The sequence below is a fragment of the Salvelinus sp. IW2-2015 genome, linkage group LG35 (genome assembly GCF_002910315.2).
Source record: "Salvelinus sp. IW2-2015 linkage group LG35, ASM291031v2, whole genome shotgun sequence".
NCBI lineage: Eukaryota > Metazoa > Chordata > Actinopteri > Salmoniformes > Salmonidae > Salvelinus > Salvelinus sp. IW2-2015.
The window spans coordinates 9,018,092-9,037,485 of NC_036874.1; the positions used below are offsets into that span (position 1 = coordinate 9,018,092).

Genomic DNA, 19,394 nt, shown 5'->3' on the forward strand with positions numbered 1-19,394 from the left:
GAATGTAGAGGGTTTTGCAGAAGGCTCTGCTTCTATCCCATGAGGATGAGACCAGTAGGAAGGAAAACCTGTATGCATAAGGGCGCATGGGGAGCAGATTGTGGAAGGCCCTAACTGATGAACTCTGGCCATACTACCCAGTGCTGTTGAAGTCTCTACTAAGACTGAAGCATAGACACGGTAGTTCCAGGGAGAGGATTCTGGGTAATGTAATTTGATGAAGAGTTAACTCCAGGCTAAGCTACTGATTGTTTAGTGCCTTTCTCTCATTGGTGCTTGAGCCACTTAAAGTGTCCCAAATGGCACCCTATTCCCTATATAGAGTGTTACTTTTCACCAGAGCCCCATGGGCCCTGGTCAAAAGTAGTGCGCTTAATAGGGTGCCATTTGACATGAAGCCTCTGTGATGTATGCATTGGAATGTACAGTACATATGATGTACATTCACAGTGCTGTATAAGCTGGCATGTTTATGCACTACATATGCCCTATTTGTTTTTGTGTGATAATTTTTTTTTTTCTATGAATGCATTTTGATGCGACGGTAATATGAGCAATTTCTATGCAACTCCCCGGATGTGTGCTGTAATTCTGCTGTGTCTATTCTTACCAAATAAATGTACAAAGATGTACATATAAAAGATTCAGACTGTGGTTTAGTATCTAGCTTGTTGGTGGATGAGGAAGTTTTATGAAGAACATTATGCAAAATATTTGTGCACCCCGCAACAACAGTACTTTCTTTATTTGGACAGAAGACAGTCAGTATCTTTSCCTGTTTCAAGCTAAAAGCTGAAAAAGTCACCAAACGTTTGACTAAAAAGTKAAAGAGAATTAAAGAAAAAACATTACACATACTTTAACAATCATTTTTTTAAATCATTTGTCACATAAAAAAGATTGAAAACAGACTCATATAAAATGTCAAAAAACATACCTGAGATCACAATCAACATTGCCTACAGTCATTAGCAACTTATAGAACTACATAGAATGTATCAAAATGCTCATTGATTATAGGAGTGCCACTTCCCTTTCAAGTATGTTTCTATTCATGGCAATTTATGAAACACTCCAAAACTGCCATAAAAAATGTATTTGATGCTTATTAATCAACATTCTATGGGGTACCTTGTTCACGGAGCTCAATAATGCTAATAAACCTAGCTGCTCAGTGAACTGTGTGCATACTAGTAACTTTACACTGCTGCCACACTGATGCTTACGGATTCATATCTCCCTGGTAGTGCCTTGCATCCTCTACGTCCACATCACACCCGCTGGTCCCTCCCTCGCACATCTCACACTCCAGCGCCGCTGTCCGATAGGCCTTCCACACCGTGGCGTCCTGCAGACACACTGTCCCGCCCCCTCTCTTCTCCTCAGCCTCGTTSCGGTTGATGTCGCCCACACACACCCAGCCAGCAGCTCRATCCAKCCCACCCCCGGTYGTACTCACGGCCCACTTGGAGTGGTCATTGGAGGCCTTGAAGGTGACCCTCCCGCCTGGGGAGATAAGCTGGATGTCCAGGACCTTCCAGCCCAGGGAGCAGTCAGAGGGCAGGATGCCAGTGGAGCGGATCCAGAACTGGACTAGGAGGTCTGACTGGAGGGAGGGAGCCACCCAGGAGTGGTACAGATCTAAAGGGAGACAGGAGGAGGGGAAATGGGGATATTGTGGTTAAATGTTGGGTCAATCACAATGACAAAACGGTAATGACATGAATAGTCATTCTTACCATGAAACAACACTTCAACAGTACAAAAAATGACAAATGAATAGTTTCAAAATTGTTCCTTACCATTATTGAATGATCTCCCCTTGGCAAAGCTGATGAACTCGGTTCCACCCAATGAGGTGAGKGGCACACTGCGATTGGATGCAGGTTGGGTGTGCGGTAAGCTGCTATAGGCCATCTGCCCTTGGCTGTTGTTACAGACATCAGCCAGTGCGGGCACCAGAGAGGCCAAGGAAGCAGGGACACCACAGTCATACACATTGGGCTGGTTGATCTGCAACTGCTCTCCTGCAATTTAAAACATAATACATGTCAACTGAACACTTCAACTGAACACTTCAAACATTTCAATCAATGAATTGTGTCAAAAGTAAAGCAAATAATGATGAATTGACTGATCAATCTGTCTGTCTGTCTGTCTGTCTGTCTGTGTGATTCAATAGCGTCGTCCGGGTTTGGCCGGGGTAGGCCGTCATTGTAAATAAGAATTTGTTCTTAACTGACTTTCCTAGTTAAATAAAGGTTAAATAAAAAATAAAAAATAGGCACCAAGTTCCAAGACAAGTACTATCTTAATTAATGACACTCATCTTAAGCTGAACAAAAATATATACGCAACACATAAAGTGTTGGTCCCATGTTTCATGAGCTGAAATAAAAGACCCCAGAAATGTTCAATACGCACAAAAAGCTTTTTCAATCTGAAATTTTGTGCACAAATTTGTTTACATCCCTGTTAGTGAGCATTTCTCCTTTGCCAAGATAATCCATCCACCTGACAGGTGTGGCATTTTAAGAATCTGATTAAACAGCACGGTCATTACACTGGTGCACCTTGTGCTGGGGACAARAAAATGCCTCTCTTTTGTCACACAACACAATGCCATAAATGTCTCAAGTTTTGAGGGTGCGTGCAATTGGCATGCTGACTACAGGAATGTCCACCAAAGCTGTTGCCAGATAACTGAATGTTCATTTCTCTACCATAAGCTGCATCCAACGTAATTTTWGAGAATTTGGCAGTATGTCCAACCGGCCTGACAACTGCAAACCACATGTATGGCGTTGTGTGTGCGAGCGGTTTGCTGATGTCAACGTTGTGAACATAGTGTCCCATGGTGGCGGTGGGGTTATGGTATAGGCAGGCATTAACTACGGACAACAAACACAATTGCATTTTAACAATGGCAATTTGAATGCACAGAGCTACCATGAGATCCTGAGGCCCATTGTCATGCCATTCATCCGCCGCCATCACCTCATGTTTCAGCATGATAATGCACGGCCCCATGTCACAAGGATCTGTAAACAATTCCTGGAAGCTGAAAATGTCCCAGTTCTTCCATGGCCTGCATACTCACCAGACATGTTGCATGTTGTGTTTATATTTTTGTTCAGTATAACTCCACGAGAGACATGAAACTTACAGAGCAAACATCGCACAGCGGGAGGAGTATGGTCTCTATGGTTACAGTGCCATAGAGGATAACCCTATCTGTCACTATGGTAACAGCACCATTTGCTAGCCAGGTTGTAGTGGCACTTGCTACTACAATATGCTAAAATGCTAATGACCTAAATTGTTTTTGCAAATGTTATTTTTGGTTCACAATTGTTTTGTCAACATTAATGTGGCTTTATTAACTGTTGCGTAATAATGAGTTAATTGTCATTTTTTAAGTTCATTGCATGCAGGTTTTTCAGTGATGACATAGCACTTAGTTTGTAGGGTCAGCAATAGTAGTACGGCACCCCTGGAGAAAATTAGGGTTAAGTGCCTTGCTCAAGGGCACGTCAACAGATTTTCCACCTTGTCGGCTCGGGTTGTACGCACAGACAGTCTGTCTCAGCATGAAACAGTCGCATGAAATAGAACACATTTGTGTCTTCATGAAACAATTCACAGTTTCATGCATTATAACAGGGTGGGTAATCCAAGATACTTTTTCAGAATTCTAAGGTAAACTTATAGTATTCCAAATGACTTTTACAGGATTACAGTCTCACCAATGGCCTGAAAGCGTTCCAGTGGGTAGGTCACACAGATGAAGTTCTGTCCGTTCTGTACACCACTACCTGGGTAGGAATATTGCCCTATTTCCTTTACAGGGGGGAAATGAGGGGTGCTGTGGACCAACCAATAGCCCTGTGTCTTGTCCAATAAGACAACACCTGAGATGGAGAGAGGGAGATAACACACTCATTGAAAGCTGAGTCATTTCACAACAGTACATACTCTCGTCAGACAAAAACATTAACATGCTACAAATGGAGTAGCTGGCCAGAGGCCTGGGTGCTGAGATTAACATTATAATGTGATGCCTGTATACAGTATACAGCTGAGGTTTATATTGTCCTGACCTTTAGTGTGGCCACCTCGGCTACTAAGGAAACCAAATCCTTTTTCTCCCTCCTCGGGTGGTCTCTGGTCATTGTACAGGATGTATGCAATGTCATCATTCTGCAAAAGAAAGTACACARACTTATCAGAAGATATACACTTTCATGCATATTGCACACTCTAAACTCAGAAACAAACAAGGTTTATAGCGCCAATAGTGTTTGTTCTTTGATAACATGTCATATGCTGTATTTATTTATCATGGCTGTCTGGGTAAAAAGAAAGCTCCAATTCCACCTTAGTGAAAATTAGACAGTGAAAGAAACAACCCACCAAAAAATTATAGATCCACATTTTGATTTTTTGTGTCATTCTGTCTCATTCCACTGTCACAAAAAAAGYGAGGGGCCAGCTTCCAAAAATAAATCCTCAGCAGTGGTAAATACTGCTATGTGTTGCAAGTGAAACTTAAAGGGAAAATCCACTCAAAAACTATCTTTTGGTATTTTTTTTAATTAGTCCACTGTTGATACAGTCCCAAAATGGTTTGCATGTCAGCAGTCAAGTTTCAAGATATTTAACTTCCAAGAAACAAAGTGTCACCGGCCACATCATCATGAAAAAACATTTTGGGCCTGTATCAACAGACAACTCATAATTTGTCATTTAAAAAAAAATAGTTTTTGAGTGGATTTTCCCTTTARGTTTCACAGTTCATTCAAATGTGGTCTGATATTAATAATAGAAGGAACCAGACCTTCCCCTGTTCATACAGCTGGCCCACTGTCCTCCCCAGGGCTCCAGTGCTGTCATTCACCAACACGTTTCCATCCGTCCATCCCTCGCTGCCTTTGTCCATCAGTAGATAACTCTGTCCWTCATTGGGAAATTCACGATCAACATGGGGGAGTTTGTAGAGATAGAACCTGAGAGAAAGTATTTGATTGTTTTAGTGTTGTTTTAGCATATTTTTTTTAATTTAACCAGGCAAGTCAGTTAAGAACAAAATCTTATTGACAATGGGGCAGAACAAAAGATTTTTACTGTGTCAGCTCAGGGATTCGATCTAGCAACCTTTTGGTTAGCAGCCCAATGCTCTAACCACTAGGCTACCTGCCACCCCATACCTTGCTATGCACACTGTCTGTGACTAAGTAGCTAACAGACCTAAGGGAAGAAGGAGGTCATATCAGCTCAATCTTCAGTCTGCCCAGAACCGTTTTCTCACCAGTCAACAGCTTCCCCTTGATCATTGTAACAGGAGATAGGTGAGGAGCCTCCCTCTTCTGGTTGAAACAGGATCATCAGGACAACAAGTGACAACATCTGAAGGGAAAGCAACGAGGTCAAAATACTTTTAGGAACTGTGAAAAACTATTGCCAAAATGACAACTTCAACATGTGTTGACTAAAATGGAAAAGGGGTGGCTTTAGAACAAGAAGAGAACGCAGCGATGCATTACAAACTGCAACAGTAGCCGACAGTCGATGTTAAAATTATGTTACAATGTTGTAACAATGTATCAGAATTAAACTAACAAAAAGTATCCGATTTTGCATTGATTTGATATCTAATTGATTTGTCAACTGCTTTAGAATCAATTAGGATGAAGCATAACCCATGCAAACGAAATTTATAGCCTCCTCAAAATCAGACCTCGAAGCCAGTTCTACTGCGTTTTCTTTGTTCCCCTATAATCAGGAGGGACTGATTCAGACCCAGGTCTGCGCACATAATGATCAGCTAGAACAGAAACCCAGCAGGCTCCGGACCTCGTAGGGTAAGAAAGAGTTGAATACCCCTGCTATAGCCTATGCCCAATGTGCCCCACTGTAACGTTGATTGAAAAGTCTAATTTCTACATCAACACTTAGCCTACCTTTGAGTAGATAAGAATTTGACAAGGGCGCTGATTCTACAGCTTTTCCGTATCCACGTGATCTTTGATTGTGGCGAACTATTCCATTTCTATATTTGAGATGCATCCTTGTTTTGAAGTATGATGTCACAGGGCGGGCTTTTGGTCACGAGTTAATGAAGTGGAGCATTAATTAACGCCCTGGACCAGATGGACCCTTCTGCCTTTTACACATGGGGAAAATCTATTAATTTAAATGGAATCAGAGCATATATGACCATAAAGCAAGCCGCAAACGTATGATACATATTTAATGAACAAGTGTGTTTTCCTTACTGTTGTCAACAATGGTTGAACAGTTAAGGGATGGAGTTGATACATTTCCACTGTGGTGTGGAAAATTAATCCACAGCACATATAGGCTAGCCTAACAGCCTAGTTGTCTCTGAAAAATAGATTTCTGTAAACAGCACTAGTGCATTGCAACACTGTAATGTAAAGGCAGATATCTTTCGTTTGACAATTGAGTAATGAATATTGAGTGGTTATGGCAAATTGCCTGGGATTGAGAACCTCAACCTCATATCCCATCAAAACAGTTTCTCTGTCTTTGGGACTTTGTTTTTAACAATTGTAAAGAAAGTCTAGATGTCATGCCCTGACCATAGTAAGCTGTTATTCTCTGTGTTGGTTGGGGCGTGATAGTGACTTGGTTGGGTCATCTAGGTGAATTTGTATGTCTATGGTGGCCTGATATGGTTCCCAATCAGAGGCAGCTGTTTATCTTTGTCTCTGATTGGGGATCATATTTAGGTAGCCATTTCCCCATGGTTATTCGTGGGATCTTGTTAACATTTAGTTGCCAGAGTGCACAACAGTAGCGGCACGTTTCGTTCGTGCGTTCGTTCGTTCGGTGTGTGTGTCTGTGTGTGTTGTGTCTGTCGTCTGTGTGTGTGTGTGTGTGTGTGTGTGTGTGTGTGTGTGTGTGTGTGTCTGAGTTTCGGTTTATTAAAAATATGTGGAACTCTACTCACGCTGCGCCTTGGTCTATTTATTACGACGAGCGTGACAGCTAGAAGGCTAAAGAAAGTTAAAGAAAGTACTCCACTTCAAGTTCCTTGTGTTGCACAGAGCATACTTAGCATTTTGACCTTCGAGCAGCCAGTTGTCATATGATATGATAACTTTTCACTGCTCTTGCTATTATCACTGCTCTTTAATAAGCTTTACATATTGGCCTCAATGCCTTCGTCAGCAGTGTGCAGGTTTGTTATTTTTTCTGATCGTATTCAACCTGCAATAAAGAGAGCTCAAATGTGCGAGTGCCTTTTGAATGTTGAATCACACTTTGAGGAACTGCCATAATAAGTATTCTTCCTCATAACTTACCACCTTCCCTGCCTAGACAGTTCAAGACTTCCTCTGAAAGTTGCCGTCTCAMTTGGAGTGGACTGGAGTCTGACAAGACTGCAGGCTTCCTGGAGGCCCCCAGGCTTTTGATGCTGTGTTGGCCCTTGCATTGGCCCTCAATATCTCTGTGGGGTCCAGTAGACAAAGGCTGAGGCACTTTATCGTAAGCCTTCTCGGGGAACAACTAGAAACACTCTTGATGCAGGTCAAACATTTAACGCTTATTTTATTCTCGTGAGGAGCTGAATTCAAATATAACATGGAAACACAAACACTCTCATTCATACTCGTTCACTGCTGTGGTGAGCAAAACTTATTTCCTCAAATTGCAATAAACACATTTAAAGCACCCCAAAGCGTAGGGGCATTTTGAATTTCATCAAAATTATTGTGCAGTCCACATCCAAATCTGCCCACTCTGTAAGCTTAATATCATACAACAAACATTGGAATTAGTCTCTACAGCATTATGCAACTGAAATGAAGCCTCTATTATTCACATACTATTTTTTTATTAAATTACTGATGCAGTCATCGATACAGATGATACTGTTAACTCAGACCATAACATAACATAATGGTCATGCCTGGTCTGGCCAGGTGAATAAGAAGCAAAAGCCATTGCTCTATAGGGCTACACCACATGCTCTGAGCAATTTGAGCCCATCTCTACAGCATGTGTATCTCTCAGGTTCCCAGAATCCCAGGCAACTCAGTCCTCTGGTCCTCCATGCGTCCTCCCTGGACACTCAGCAGTAACGAAAAGAAGTCCTCGTCATCCATAGGCCCTGGGGCCACACTGCGCTGCTCCTCCAGCCTACCCTGGGCCTGAAGTACAGAGACAGTCAGAAACACCACATGGTTTGATGCCTATTTTACACTGGACCTGAGGTACGGAGACGAAACATTACACCTACGTAACATCACATAACATGATGCTTATACACCATATGACATGATATGTTGTTACACCCTACAACATAATACCCAATGCCCATGTTACAGCACATGACATACAGATGTAGGATATTCATTTGATCAGTATTGTTGCAGTAAAATAATCCTTCAGCAACAGCATTTGAATGTTTAGTCTATGATGTTGCATGATCGGTGGTTAGGCTATAAACTGGCCCAAATTAAGCTACTTGAAAAGGGAAATACTGTTAATATAACTATGTTAGTGCGGGTTTTCCGTTCATTTATGTAAAGCACAAAGTCATTGCATTTCCTGGAGCGCAGGAAAATGAAGATCCTTCATCTGTTATGCCAATGTAGCACTGTAACATGATATTAACGTAACACCATATGACATGATGCCTACATGATATTTTGCTTATGACAAGAACAAAATAATGTTTTGGTCAAATTGACTATTGGCAGCTTGGGTGATTACAGTTACTTACTTGCGAGATGAGAATCATATTGTACAAGTCCTCGTTCTGCACTGCAATTGGAGCAGACTTTTTAGGCTTTGTATCTTTTACGCTGCTCCTCTTCTTATTGGCTTTCGGCTTAAGGGGTGGGGTGTCATGTAGTTCCACCCGCTGGTCGTCAAGCCGACGGCCTTGCGAAGTAGCCACCAAGTCAAAGAACTCATCTTTCTGCAGCGAGGTCATTGAGGAGAAATGCACTGTTGGAAATGAAAGGGGAGAAAAGAGAGTGGAGACATGCTACATTTAGTGGCCTAGTTCATTTAGTGTCCTAGTTAATTATTCAAGCAATATTATTTCAATATTTTACTAATGTACAGAAGACATCCTAATATGTGTCCCTGCCACAGTTATATGATAGAAGCGCTTCAATGGATGTTGGTACCGTACAGTTATTTACAGCTTTTCCCCTTCTGTCATTTGAAGTGAGTCAGCATGTCAATGTTGAAACAAGGGAAGCTAATTGCAACAGTTGTTATGTTTACCACAGTCACTTAGTTAGTTATCATTACAGGGAGTTGTTTTCGCATTCTATCACCTCTGTGGGCTCTGTGGGCCGGAATGTAGGTGTTGGGTTCAGAATGGCACCTTCTCCTCCCTCTGAACGAGCACCGCTGGTCATTGAGTCGTCTTCCTTCTTGCAGAGTAAAGACCAGGTCATACAGCGTGTCTGGGAAGTAAGGGGTTAACCGTTGAGCCTGTGAAAGACAGGTGGCAGAAAGAGTAGTCATTATCAAGGACTTCAAAATGGGGGGTATCACTACTCATTTCAAACAAGCTGGCATTTCCACACCTACAAATTCTGTAACCACAAAATGAACCCCTCATTCTTCCACCCCTGTAATGTTGTTTGTTCTTTTTCTATATGTGAAAGAAAACCCAATAACGGAATTATTGTTATTGTGGGCACAAGGGAAATTGCTGTATTTTTTTTGTGAAAGCAAATGTTATAAACCTGTTTTGTGGCATGCTCTGGGCTCAGCGTATCTTTGGGCAACTGGTCAAAGGGAAGATGTCTATTTGTGCCAACTTGTAATCCTTGTGATGGTTTGTCCGTCTCCAAATCTTGTTCTGCTGTTTTGTATTTTTCTGTTTCATCCACCATCGCCATCCCCTCTTTCTTGCCATGTATTTTCGGTCCATCCATTACTAATTCATCCATCCCTTTAATGTGCTCAACCCCATCCTCTGTCCCAGTCTCTCCTTTTGCTTGATTTATATGGTTATCCTTTTTTCTTTCATCGCCATCTCCACTTTCAGTGTTGGTTTTTCCAATCTGTCCATGTCTGGCAGTGGCATCCTCTTCCGCACTGGAGTCTTTATCGTTGCTCTTGCCTGTTATTGGCTCTATCCCTCCCTCAACAACTCTCTCAACATCTCCCTCCTTAATAATGATTAGATCCTCCAAGTGCTCCTCTTCAGCTGTTTCAACTTTGACCTCTGGGTATTCCATGACAACATCCATTTACGTCTGTCTCAGTGTAAACCTGACAAAAAATTAGATAAGACAAATATATTACATTACATTACATTTAAGTCATTTAGCAGACGCTCTTATCCAGAGCGACTTACAAATCAACTGATGTTCTATTGTACATTATGAGGATTGTGGAACTGGTTCTAAGAAAATGTATTAGGTAATCTAATAGAGTTCATCAAAATGTTAACTCCCAACAACACATGTAGAAGACTTCTAGTGTGACACAGACTGAACGGCCACTGTACCTGTAAGCATAATATGGTATAATCTCAAGAGGGGTGTTTATGAAAAACCAGGACTGGTTTCCTGCTCACTTCTTTAGGCACTGAATTCCTATCTTGGATTGTACTTGCCCGCCTGCCAATCATTACCTTACCCACCCACGCTCTCAATAAGTCTATCGTACCTGTGTTTTCCTGGAGTTCAGTTTCTGATAAACATCATCTTCTTGTGTCCACATTGATTAGGTATGGCATCACTGATTCACATGGCAGTTTTCTTCATGACAACTAATTGCTATCAGTTATGGTTCACATATCACCGTGACGAGCTCTTCCTCGCTCTCTCTCTCTCTCTCTCTCTCAGCCTGCCTGTCAGCCCTCTAGTCTCTTCCTGTTCCTCTTACCCCAACCCACCCCTATGTATTTGTCCCCTATCTCTCTGCGTCATGGCATTATGAAATATTACTGTAAAAAGTGAAGTGGTGCGATGTTATCAAATAGCCTTGTTTTTAACAAAGACAAAACTCATAATTTGAGATGAACATCAGAAAGGGGGAAATGACTATGAAGTTTTTCTCTGCTCATGTTGCATTTTCAGTAGAACAGCATACAGTCAGAAACAGCAACATGTTGAAACAGGCACTCTGTTTTTCTGACAGGGACTGTGGTTTGGCATACTTCCTGTTGACTTGCAGCTAAAGGAGAAGTAGACAAAGTGTGTGAGAGAGAGGGAGAGAGATATAGTCAGATGTGAGATGTTGATTATTTTTGGTGAAGTGAGAGAACAGAGGGGAGGGTAATTGTTAATTTGTGTATGTTCATATATGACTCTAAAAAGTGTTCTGCTGTGTATCACCCATTGATGTATGAAACTTTCACTGTGCATTAATTTGTCAAATCTGTTAATATTATGGAGTGCTTGTATTGTCTGTATTGTCCCATGTGGTGAGAGTGGGCCACAACACATCCGCCACGCTGACCCTCAAACTCTTTTGACTCATCACATACACAGCTGCTATTGCTTATTATCTATCCTCTTGCCTAGTCCAACATTTAAATGTAAATGTAGTCCCTTTACCCCTACCTATATGTAAATCTACATCAATTACCTCCTAGTACCCCTGCATGTCAACTCGGTACTGGTACCCAGTGTATTTAGCCAAGTTATCGTTACTCATGGTGTATCTATTCATTGTGTTATTATTTTTCTATTTTTCTCTCTACATTGTTGGGAAGGGCCAGAGAGTAAGAATTTCACTGCTAGTCTACACCTGTTGTTCACGAAGCATGTGACAAATAAAATGTGATGAAAATAAATATTTGATGATTTGATTGGTAAAGACCTGTGACCTTATTATGAAGCTGATGCATTATTAAATTAGCTGACATGAAATCAGAAGATGATCCCTCCCCCATCATGGATGCAAATGCTCAATGTATTAGGCTACTTGCAGATTGAAAGATCCCCCTCTTCTCACGTTTTCTGTTTCTCTCTTACACATACACATAGACCTACACACACAGTTGCCTTATAGTTATATCCAGCTACCTGATTGTTCAGAAGACTTACTCAGTGTAAAAGTAATAGCTATGAATATCCCTAGTACAGTAGCCTATGGGGTCTGTCCAGAGGACAATTCGAATTTCATGAACATTCTTGTTCGATACTTTTTCTTTGTCAATCGCTAGGGGACTCTAGCGCAGGCCTGCTCTAGTGTTTGAGTTTTGAAGGGTGTGTGACTGTGATTACTCGTCCGCGCCACTGTGTGCCGCTCAGGATGTTGCAGCAGCAGCCTCTCACTGGCAACGGGCCCTCTAACGGCCGGGGCCTTGGCCTGAGCACTCACCCCGGTATGCACCCTCTAAACTCGGTTCATCCATCTTCCCACCACCGCTCCGACGGAGACACGGGCCACGAAGGCGCAGAAAATGGACATGAAAGCCGCAGAGACATTGGTGACATATTGCAACAAATCATGACCATCACCGACCAAAGTTTGGACGAAGCACAAGCAAAGTTAGTCATAATTGTTTCTAACTTATTCAGATTTAGCTACACCTTACTGCAAAGTTGCTCAATGGCCAAGAGTTAGCTAAAGTTTTCAGAAGTTTTCATTTTTTTTCAACTTTGAAGTTTTTTAATAAGCTAACGGGTAGACAACGTTGTTAGATAGCTAACTGGCTTTGTTTCATGATAAAGCCATTTGCACGCCTTATTAAATCATTATCACTTCTTCCCCTGGCCTATTTACACGCCTGTTGTTGTGAAATTTATAAAAACCGAAATAGTTTTTGTGGCTAACTCGATGAAGAGGGTGAATTCTTGCTAAGCTAAAACTAGCCAGTTAGCTACGCTCTATTGCTTTGTGTTACTACTAACGGTTATATTTACATGTATATGAATAGCAATATATTATCAACGCACTGTGGCCATAATCTTGACATTATCCATTTCATGTTACATTTGTTCGACGAATAAAATGTTAACATATTAGCTACATATTGTAGCTGCTGCTAGCTAGCTATAGCATTGCGTAGCTAACGCTAGCATAGCAGGCTGCAGTGAACTCGTCAAAAGGTCACGAACAACAGAGCCGATGTTTGTTGTTATGAATGTCATCTAGTTAACGTTAGCTAGCTATATCAAGCGTGTGAAAGCAGGGAGCTAGCTAACTTAACAAATATATTGTTGGTGCTAATGGCTCGTTGCTAAATAGCTGGGTAGATAAACTAGATAGACAGCTACAGTATGTAATTAGCTAGCTAATAATAATAACAATTATCTTTTTTTCAACCGTCAGAAAACACGCATTGAATTGCCATCGAATGAAACCAGCTTTGTTCAGCGTCTTATGCGAGATCAAAGAGAAAACAGGTAAGTTAATTTTCACTAATTGAAACCCATTGTTTGATTTATAAATTGTTGTTAATTCGTTTYAAAGTTTCTGACCATCTGTGATGAAAACAGATGTTGGCTCCATCACAATAATAATGAGTTGCGCATGATCCACGCAGTTAGATGACAGTTAGAAAATTCTCTAGCTATTTACAATTTTCAACAAAGATGTATTGTGTATGATTACTTTTCAAATTTTGCTGCAAGATGAGCCTTCCATTACTTGTTTCATCCACAAAGTGCTTCTCCAAGTCTGTACCTCAGAGGGAAAATATTTTAATATACACTGAAAGTCAATCAATCAATCAATTTTATTTTATATAGCCCTTCCTACATCAGCTAATATCTCGAAGTGCTGTACAGACACCCAGCCTAAAACCCCAAACAGCTGGTAATGCAGGTGTAGAAGCACGTAAGTCGCTCTGGATAAGAGCGTCTGCTAAATGACTTAAATGTAAATGTAAAGTGTTGGTCTCATGTTTCATGAGCTGAAATAAAATATCCCAGAAATGTTCCATATGCTTTTTTGTGCACAAATTTGTTTACATCCCTGTTAATGAGCATTTCTCATTTACCAAGACAATCAATCCACCTGACAGGTGTGACATATCAAGAAGCTGATTAAACAGCATGATCATTACACAGGTGCACCTTGTACGGGGGACAATAAAAGGCCACTCTAAAATGTGCAGTTATGTCACACAACACAATGCCACAGATATCTTTTTTTAGGTAGCATGCAATTGATATGCTGACTGCAGGAATGTCCACCAGAGCTGTTGCTACCATAAGCCACCTCAAATGTTGTTTTAGAGAATTAGGCTGTACATCCAAGCAGCCTCACAAAGCAGACCATCCGGATTCTGCAGGATCGACTGAGAACAGCCAGCCGGACTGGTGATGAAACTGTGGGAATGCACAACAGAATAATTTCTCCACAAATGCTCACCTTCGATGGATATGGCACGCTGGAGAAGTGTGCTCTTCACAGATGAATCCCGGTTTCGGGCAGATGGCAGACAGTGTGTATGGTGTCGTGTGGGCGAGTGGTTTGCTGATGTCAGCGTTGTGAACTGCGCGCCCTATGGTGGCGGTGGGATTATGGTATGGGCAGGCATAAGCTACGGACAACGAACACAATTATATTTTATCTATGGAAATTTGAATGCAATGAATTGTCGTGCCATTCATCCCGCGCCATCATCTCATGTTTCAGCATGATAATGCAAGGCCCCATGTCGCAAGGATCTGTACACAGTTCCTGGAAGCTGAAAATGTCCCAGTTCTTCCTTGACCTGCACAATGTCACCCATTGAGCATGTTTGGAATGCTCTGGATCTACATGTACGACTGTGTTCCAGTTCCCGCCAATATCCAGCAACTTCGCACAGCCATTGAAGAGGAGTGGTACAACATTCCAGAGGCCACAATAAATAGCCTGATCAACTCAATGTGAGAAGATGTGTCGCTCTGCATGAGGCAAATGGTGGTCACCAGATACTGACTAGTTTTCCGATCCAAGCCCCTACTTTTTTTTTGAAGGTATCTGTGACCAACAGATGCGTATCTGTATTCCCAGTCATGTGAAATCCATAGATTAGGGCCTAAATAATTTATTTKAATTGACTGATTACCTTATATGAACTGTAACTCATTAATATCTTTGAAATTGTTGCATGCTGTATTTATATTTTTGTTCAGTGTAATAGGAGACATTGTAACTCTTATTTACCATGAATCAGATTGACAGAACTTTCTTGTTGCAGGCCTATCAATGCGAAATGCTCAAGAGGAAGATTCACAGGACCCACAGCTGGTGCGATTGGACAACATGCTGCTGGCGGAGGGTGTGGCCGGGCCGGAGAAAGGTGGCGGGGCGGCAGCAGCGGTGTCCGCAGCCACCAGCTCTGGAGGGATGTCGCCAGACAGCTCACTGGAACACTCAGACTACAAAAGCAAGTTGAGCCAGATTCGCAACATCTATCACACTGAGATGGAGAAATATGACCAGGTACTTTTCTACTTCTTTTTTGGGGGAAAGCAGTGGGGAAGTCCGAATCCTTTTGTGTTGTTTTTTGCTTTATTAAAGAGATAGTAAAGTGTTGGAAAGACGGGGAAGATAGAGGGAGGGTGAGTCAAAATGCAGTGGGCTGGATTCAAACTCATATTGACTCTGACATATATGTGTGCTGGGGTCAGTGGCTGTACTTGATTTGAGGTGGAGGGACTTGACACTTTGCACACACTGAAAATGACACCCTTTAGCGAAGTAAACTAAAATGTGGTGATGTTATAATGTAGGTGAGATAATTGAACGTGAACATAAATGACCGACGTCAACAGTGTCGGCCCGCTGTTGACTTCCATCCTTTGAGCCCAACTGACTGTCATATCTGTCTCCAATTCCCCCCTCTCTCCGTGTCTCCTGTAGGCCTGTAGTGAGTTCACTACCCACGTGATGAACCTGCTGAGGGAGCAGTCGCGTACACGACCCGTGTCACCGCGGGAGATCGAACGCATGGTGGCCATCATCCACCGCAAGTTCAGCTCCATCCAGACACAACTCAAGCAGAGCACCTGCGAGGCCGTCATGATCCTGKGGTCCCGCTTCCTCGACGCCAGGTCAGCYTGTAACACTGTTATTGTGGTGACACAACACCTGTCAAAACTTGCCATGATAGTGAATGACAATTCATATACAGGTATCAGTTGTTACTGTAGTTGAGAAATGTACACTTCTGCCTGGGTTGTATGCCCACTCTCAACACACTCACCTTTGTGTTGTCAGGCGTAAGAGACGTAACTTCAGCAAGCAGGCGACGGAAGTCCTGAACGAGTATTTCTACTCCCATCTCGCCAACCCTTACCCCAGTGAAGAGGCCAAAGAAGAACTAGCCAAACAGTGTAGCATCACTGTCTCTCAGGTAACCTCGTGTCATAAGTATAAGTATATGCGTCATATATTTACTATTAGCTCACCCATTGATACGCCCATATACAGTTGACTCCATTGACCAGCCTCTTACTGGCTCGTTAACTGAACAGGTGTGCAACTGGTTTGGCAACAAGAGAATCCGCTACAAGAAGAACATCGGGAAGTTCCAAGAGGAGGCCAACATCTATGCCATGAAGACAGCCATCGTGGCGACACAGAACGAGGACTCTCCACACACGCCCAACTCAACAGGTAAGAGCTAAGGAAAGGAAGCCAGGCCTAGTGATACACACTGTTTTGAATTTATGGTTCAATTGGTAGTAGAAATGGATGGGTTGATAGTGTTTTTGTGTTACGGAGCAGCAAGGGGAACTGCCCCTCCGTACCTTCAGACTATGCTCCAACCTTACACTCCAACCCGCTCTGCCACCTCTGGTCTCTTAACCCTCCCCAAACCTACCTCTACAAAGACCTATGACTACATTTAGGCTAATTAAATCGTTATGGAATGGAGAGCAGACCAAGCTGTAACAGTTTGAACCCAACGCATGGCACAATACTTGGCTGTGTCATCACACAGTTCCATGGTTAGTGCAGGCAATCGACGAGGGTATAGTCTACTATTGTACACTATTCTCCCTATTATAATTCTACGTACACTGATCTTCCAACATAACCATTGGATAAAAACTGAATTTGGTGATTTTCAGAATGAATCAAACAACCGTTTTCTTTCGTGCATAAAGGCTCTCCAAACCTGTTTTTTCCTAAATACTTTCCTAACCCTAAATAATCTAGCAGCTTTCTAATTCTAACAATTGGTGCTGAAACMGAGATAAATATGCATATATTTAGATGGCTTTCTTTGATTGATCCCTAATATTCTGAACCCATTCTCTTGATATATTCTGTTGAGTCTGTCAACAAAATTCTAACTAAAAGGTACACCATATTTAAAGGGATGGCTTAAAATAAATGTGCTGAAAACCCTGTTGAATGAAAACTCCACAAGAAAATCTATTGACCAGCAAGTGGGAGGGTTTTGAGCGATTGAATTACGCTTAATCAGCACATGCAAGGGAACAATGTCTGKAAAGCCCGTTACGCAACTGAATAAGATACGTCTGAACACCAACTACTGAGAAGTGCGTAGGAAAGGTCTGCGTAAGAAAGGCGTAATTTCCTAATTCGGAATTGGGCCTTTTGTGCTGTCGTGCCAACTCCTTGCCCAACAATAGAAGTCGGCTTTACAGCACAATCAGATCTGGGAGCGCAGGCTGATATTGTAGGCACTAGTAGCCCTTATTAAAGACATCTCCCTTTTGTTCCTTCACAGGATCAGATCTGGGACCAGGCTGATATTGGTAGGCCTAGTAGCCCTTATTAAAGACAATCCCCTTTTGTTCCTCCACTAGGATCAGATCTGGGACCAGGCTGATATTGTATGCCTAGTAGCCCTTATTAAAGCATCCCCCCTTTTTGTTCCTCCACAGGAATCAGATCTGGGACCAGGCTGATATTGTATGCCTAGTAGCCCTTTATTAAGACATCCCCCTTTTGTTCCTCACAGGATCAGATCTGGGACAGGCTGATATTGTAGCCTAGTAGCCCTTATTAAAGACATCCCCCTTTTGTTCCTCCACAGGATCAGATCTGGGACCAGGCTGATATTGTAGGCCTAAGTAGGCCCTTATTAAAGACATCCCCCCTTTTGTTCCTCCACAGGATCAGATCTGGGACCAGGCTGATATTGTAGGCCTAGTAGCCCTTATTAAAGACATCCCCCCTTTTGTTCCTCCACAGGATCAGAATCTGGGACCAGGCTGATATTGTATGCCTAGTAGCCTTATTAAAGACATCCCCCCTTTGTTGTTCCTCCACATCATAGATTGGGACCAGGCTGATATTGTAATGCCTAGTAGCCCTTATTAAAGACATCCCCCCTTTTGTTCCTCCACAGGATCAGATCTGGGACCAGGCTGATATTGTATGCCTAGTAGCCCTTAATTAAAGACATCCCCCCTTTTGTTCCTCCACAGGATCAGATCTGGGACCAGGCTGATATTGTAGCCTAGTAGCCCTTATTAAAGAACATCCCCCTTTTGTTCCCTCCACAGGATCGGGGGGCTTCTCACTCACTGGACCAGACCTTTTCCTGGGTGTTCCACCAATGAATGGAGAGCAGCCTGTCTACATGGGAGCACAAGTATGGAACTTCACTCTCATTCACTTCATGTTACATATCATCTTTATTTTAGCTCGTAGCTAATTGAGAGCACATTCACAACAACAACCTTGGGGATGAGTTGTATTGGAGTGGAGAGGGGTTAATGTAGGTTAATGCCACTACAAGTCACCACGTCTTTTTCTCTTTTGCAGACTAATGGGAACTGGCAAGGGCAAAACACACCCCCCTCTGCCACTTCCCCGGGAAAGGACCACTCGGGGGACTCTGACTGATGGCCCCGCCCCCTTTGGGTCGATGACATAGATGGAAAGATTGACAACGGAAAAAGACTGAAAGAATGATATCACTCTTACTTGGCTGCAGTTTTTGTATGTCTTTTCAGTTTCTTACTGTCCAATGATACTGTTCATTATGTTTGTATGAGCTGAGTATGTGTGTGTGATGTTTTGTATTGGGATCATGGGTTTTTGTTTTCCACTACTTTATATGTTACTGTGGTATGTAGGCAGAGAGGCTTGGGAAATTGCGTTACCATTGTTTTATTAGGCTATATTATTAATGCTGTTATTACAAATATTTTAGGATTTTCATTTAAAGCTCAGATATAGTTGCATTTAGAGGATGTGGGGGCAATATAGAAAATCCAAAGATTTAGTGTGTTTGTTTTCTCTTTTCTACTGGGCTTGTTTGTCTGTGTGTCTATATCATGAATGAAGTGTGTGTGCTGGTTARATTAACGGTTTGAATGAGTATATCAACAGTGCTGTCATTCTGTACAGTGAGTGAAAAACACCTGTATTCTCTCTACCTCTTTTACAATAAAGTCTCTGTATTCACAGTCAGTTGGTCTGTCTTGATTGGTTGATATCAGCATAAGAGAGACGGGTCACTCCCT

The 19,394-nt window shown here is 42.2% G+C and overlaps 3 protein-coding genes across 4 annotated transcripts; 1 reads left to right on the forward strand and 2 right to left on the reverse strand.

Annotated features, from left to right (window-relative positions):
- Nucleotides 1-711: 711 nt before the first annotated feature.
- dnase2 (deoxyribonuclease II, lysosomal) lies at nt 712-6,119 on the reverse strand. Of its 2 annotated transcripts, none has more exons than XM_023980093.2 (7): nt 5,961-6,119; nt 5,309-5,406; nt 4,838-5,006; nt 4,101-4,200; nt 3,747-3,911; nt 1,803-2,027; nt 712-1,641 (listed from the first exon to the last, which is right to left on the reverse strand). In XM_023980093.2, exons 2-7 carry the CDS (start codon nt 5,404-5,406, stop codon nt 1,223-1,225), a joined length of 1,176 nt encoding a protein of 391 aa, XP_023835861.1. In that variant the 5' UTR covers nt 5,961-6,119; the 3' UTR covers nt 712-1,222. The 2 variants fall into 2 exon arrangements, with proteins under 2 accessions (XP_023835861.1, XP_023835860.1); XM_023980092.1 differs by lacking the exon at nt 5,961-6,119 and adding an exon at nt 5,738-5,830.
- Nucleotides 6,120-7,558: 1,439 nt separating this feature from the next.
- Nucleotides 7,559-10,873, reverse strand: LOC111958818 (G-protein-signaling modulator 1). Its single transcript, XM_023980097.2, has 5 exons — nt 10,666-10,873; nt 9,735-10,266; nt 9,318-9,477; nt 8,753-8,979; nt 7,559-8,177 (listed from the first exon to the last, which is right to left on the reverse strand). Exons 2-5 carry the CDS (start codon nt 10,242-10,244, stop codon nt 8,037-8,039), a joined length of 1,038 nt encoding a protein of 345 aa, XP_023835865.1. The 5' UTR covers nt 10,245-10,266; nt 10,666-10,873; the 3' UTR covers nt 7,559-8,036.
- A 1,345-nt stretch (nt 10,874-12,218) lies between these two features.
- LOC111958817 (pre-B-cell leukemia transcription factor 1) lies at nt 12,219-18,954 on the forward strand. Its single transcript, XM_023980094.2, has 8 exons — nt 12,219-12,497; nt 13,282-13,355; nt 15,143-15,387; nt 15,808-15,998; nt 16,165-16,300; nt 16,422-16,563; nt 18,429-18,517; nt 18,691-18,954. Exons 1-8 carry the CDS (start codon nt 12,259-12,261, stop codon nt 18,769-18,771), a joined length of 1,197 nt encoding a protein of 398 aa, XP_023835862.1. The 5' UTR covers nt 12,219-12,258; the 3' UTR covers nt 18,772-18,954.
- The last annotated feature ends 440 nt before the right edge of the window (nt 18,955-19,394 follow it).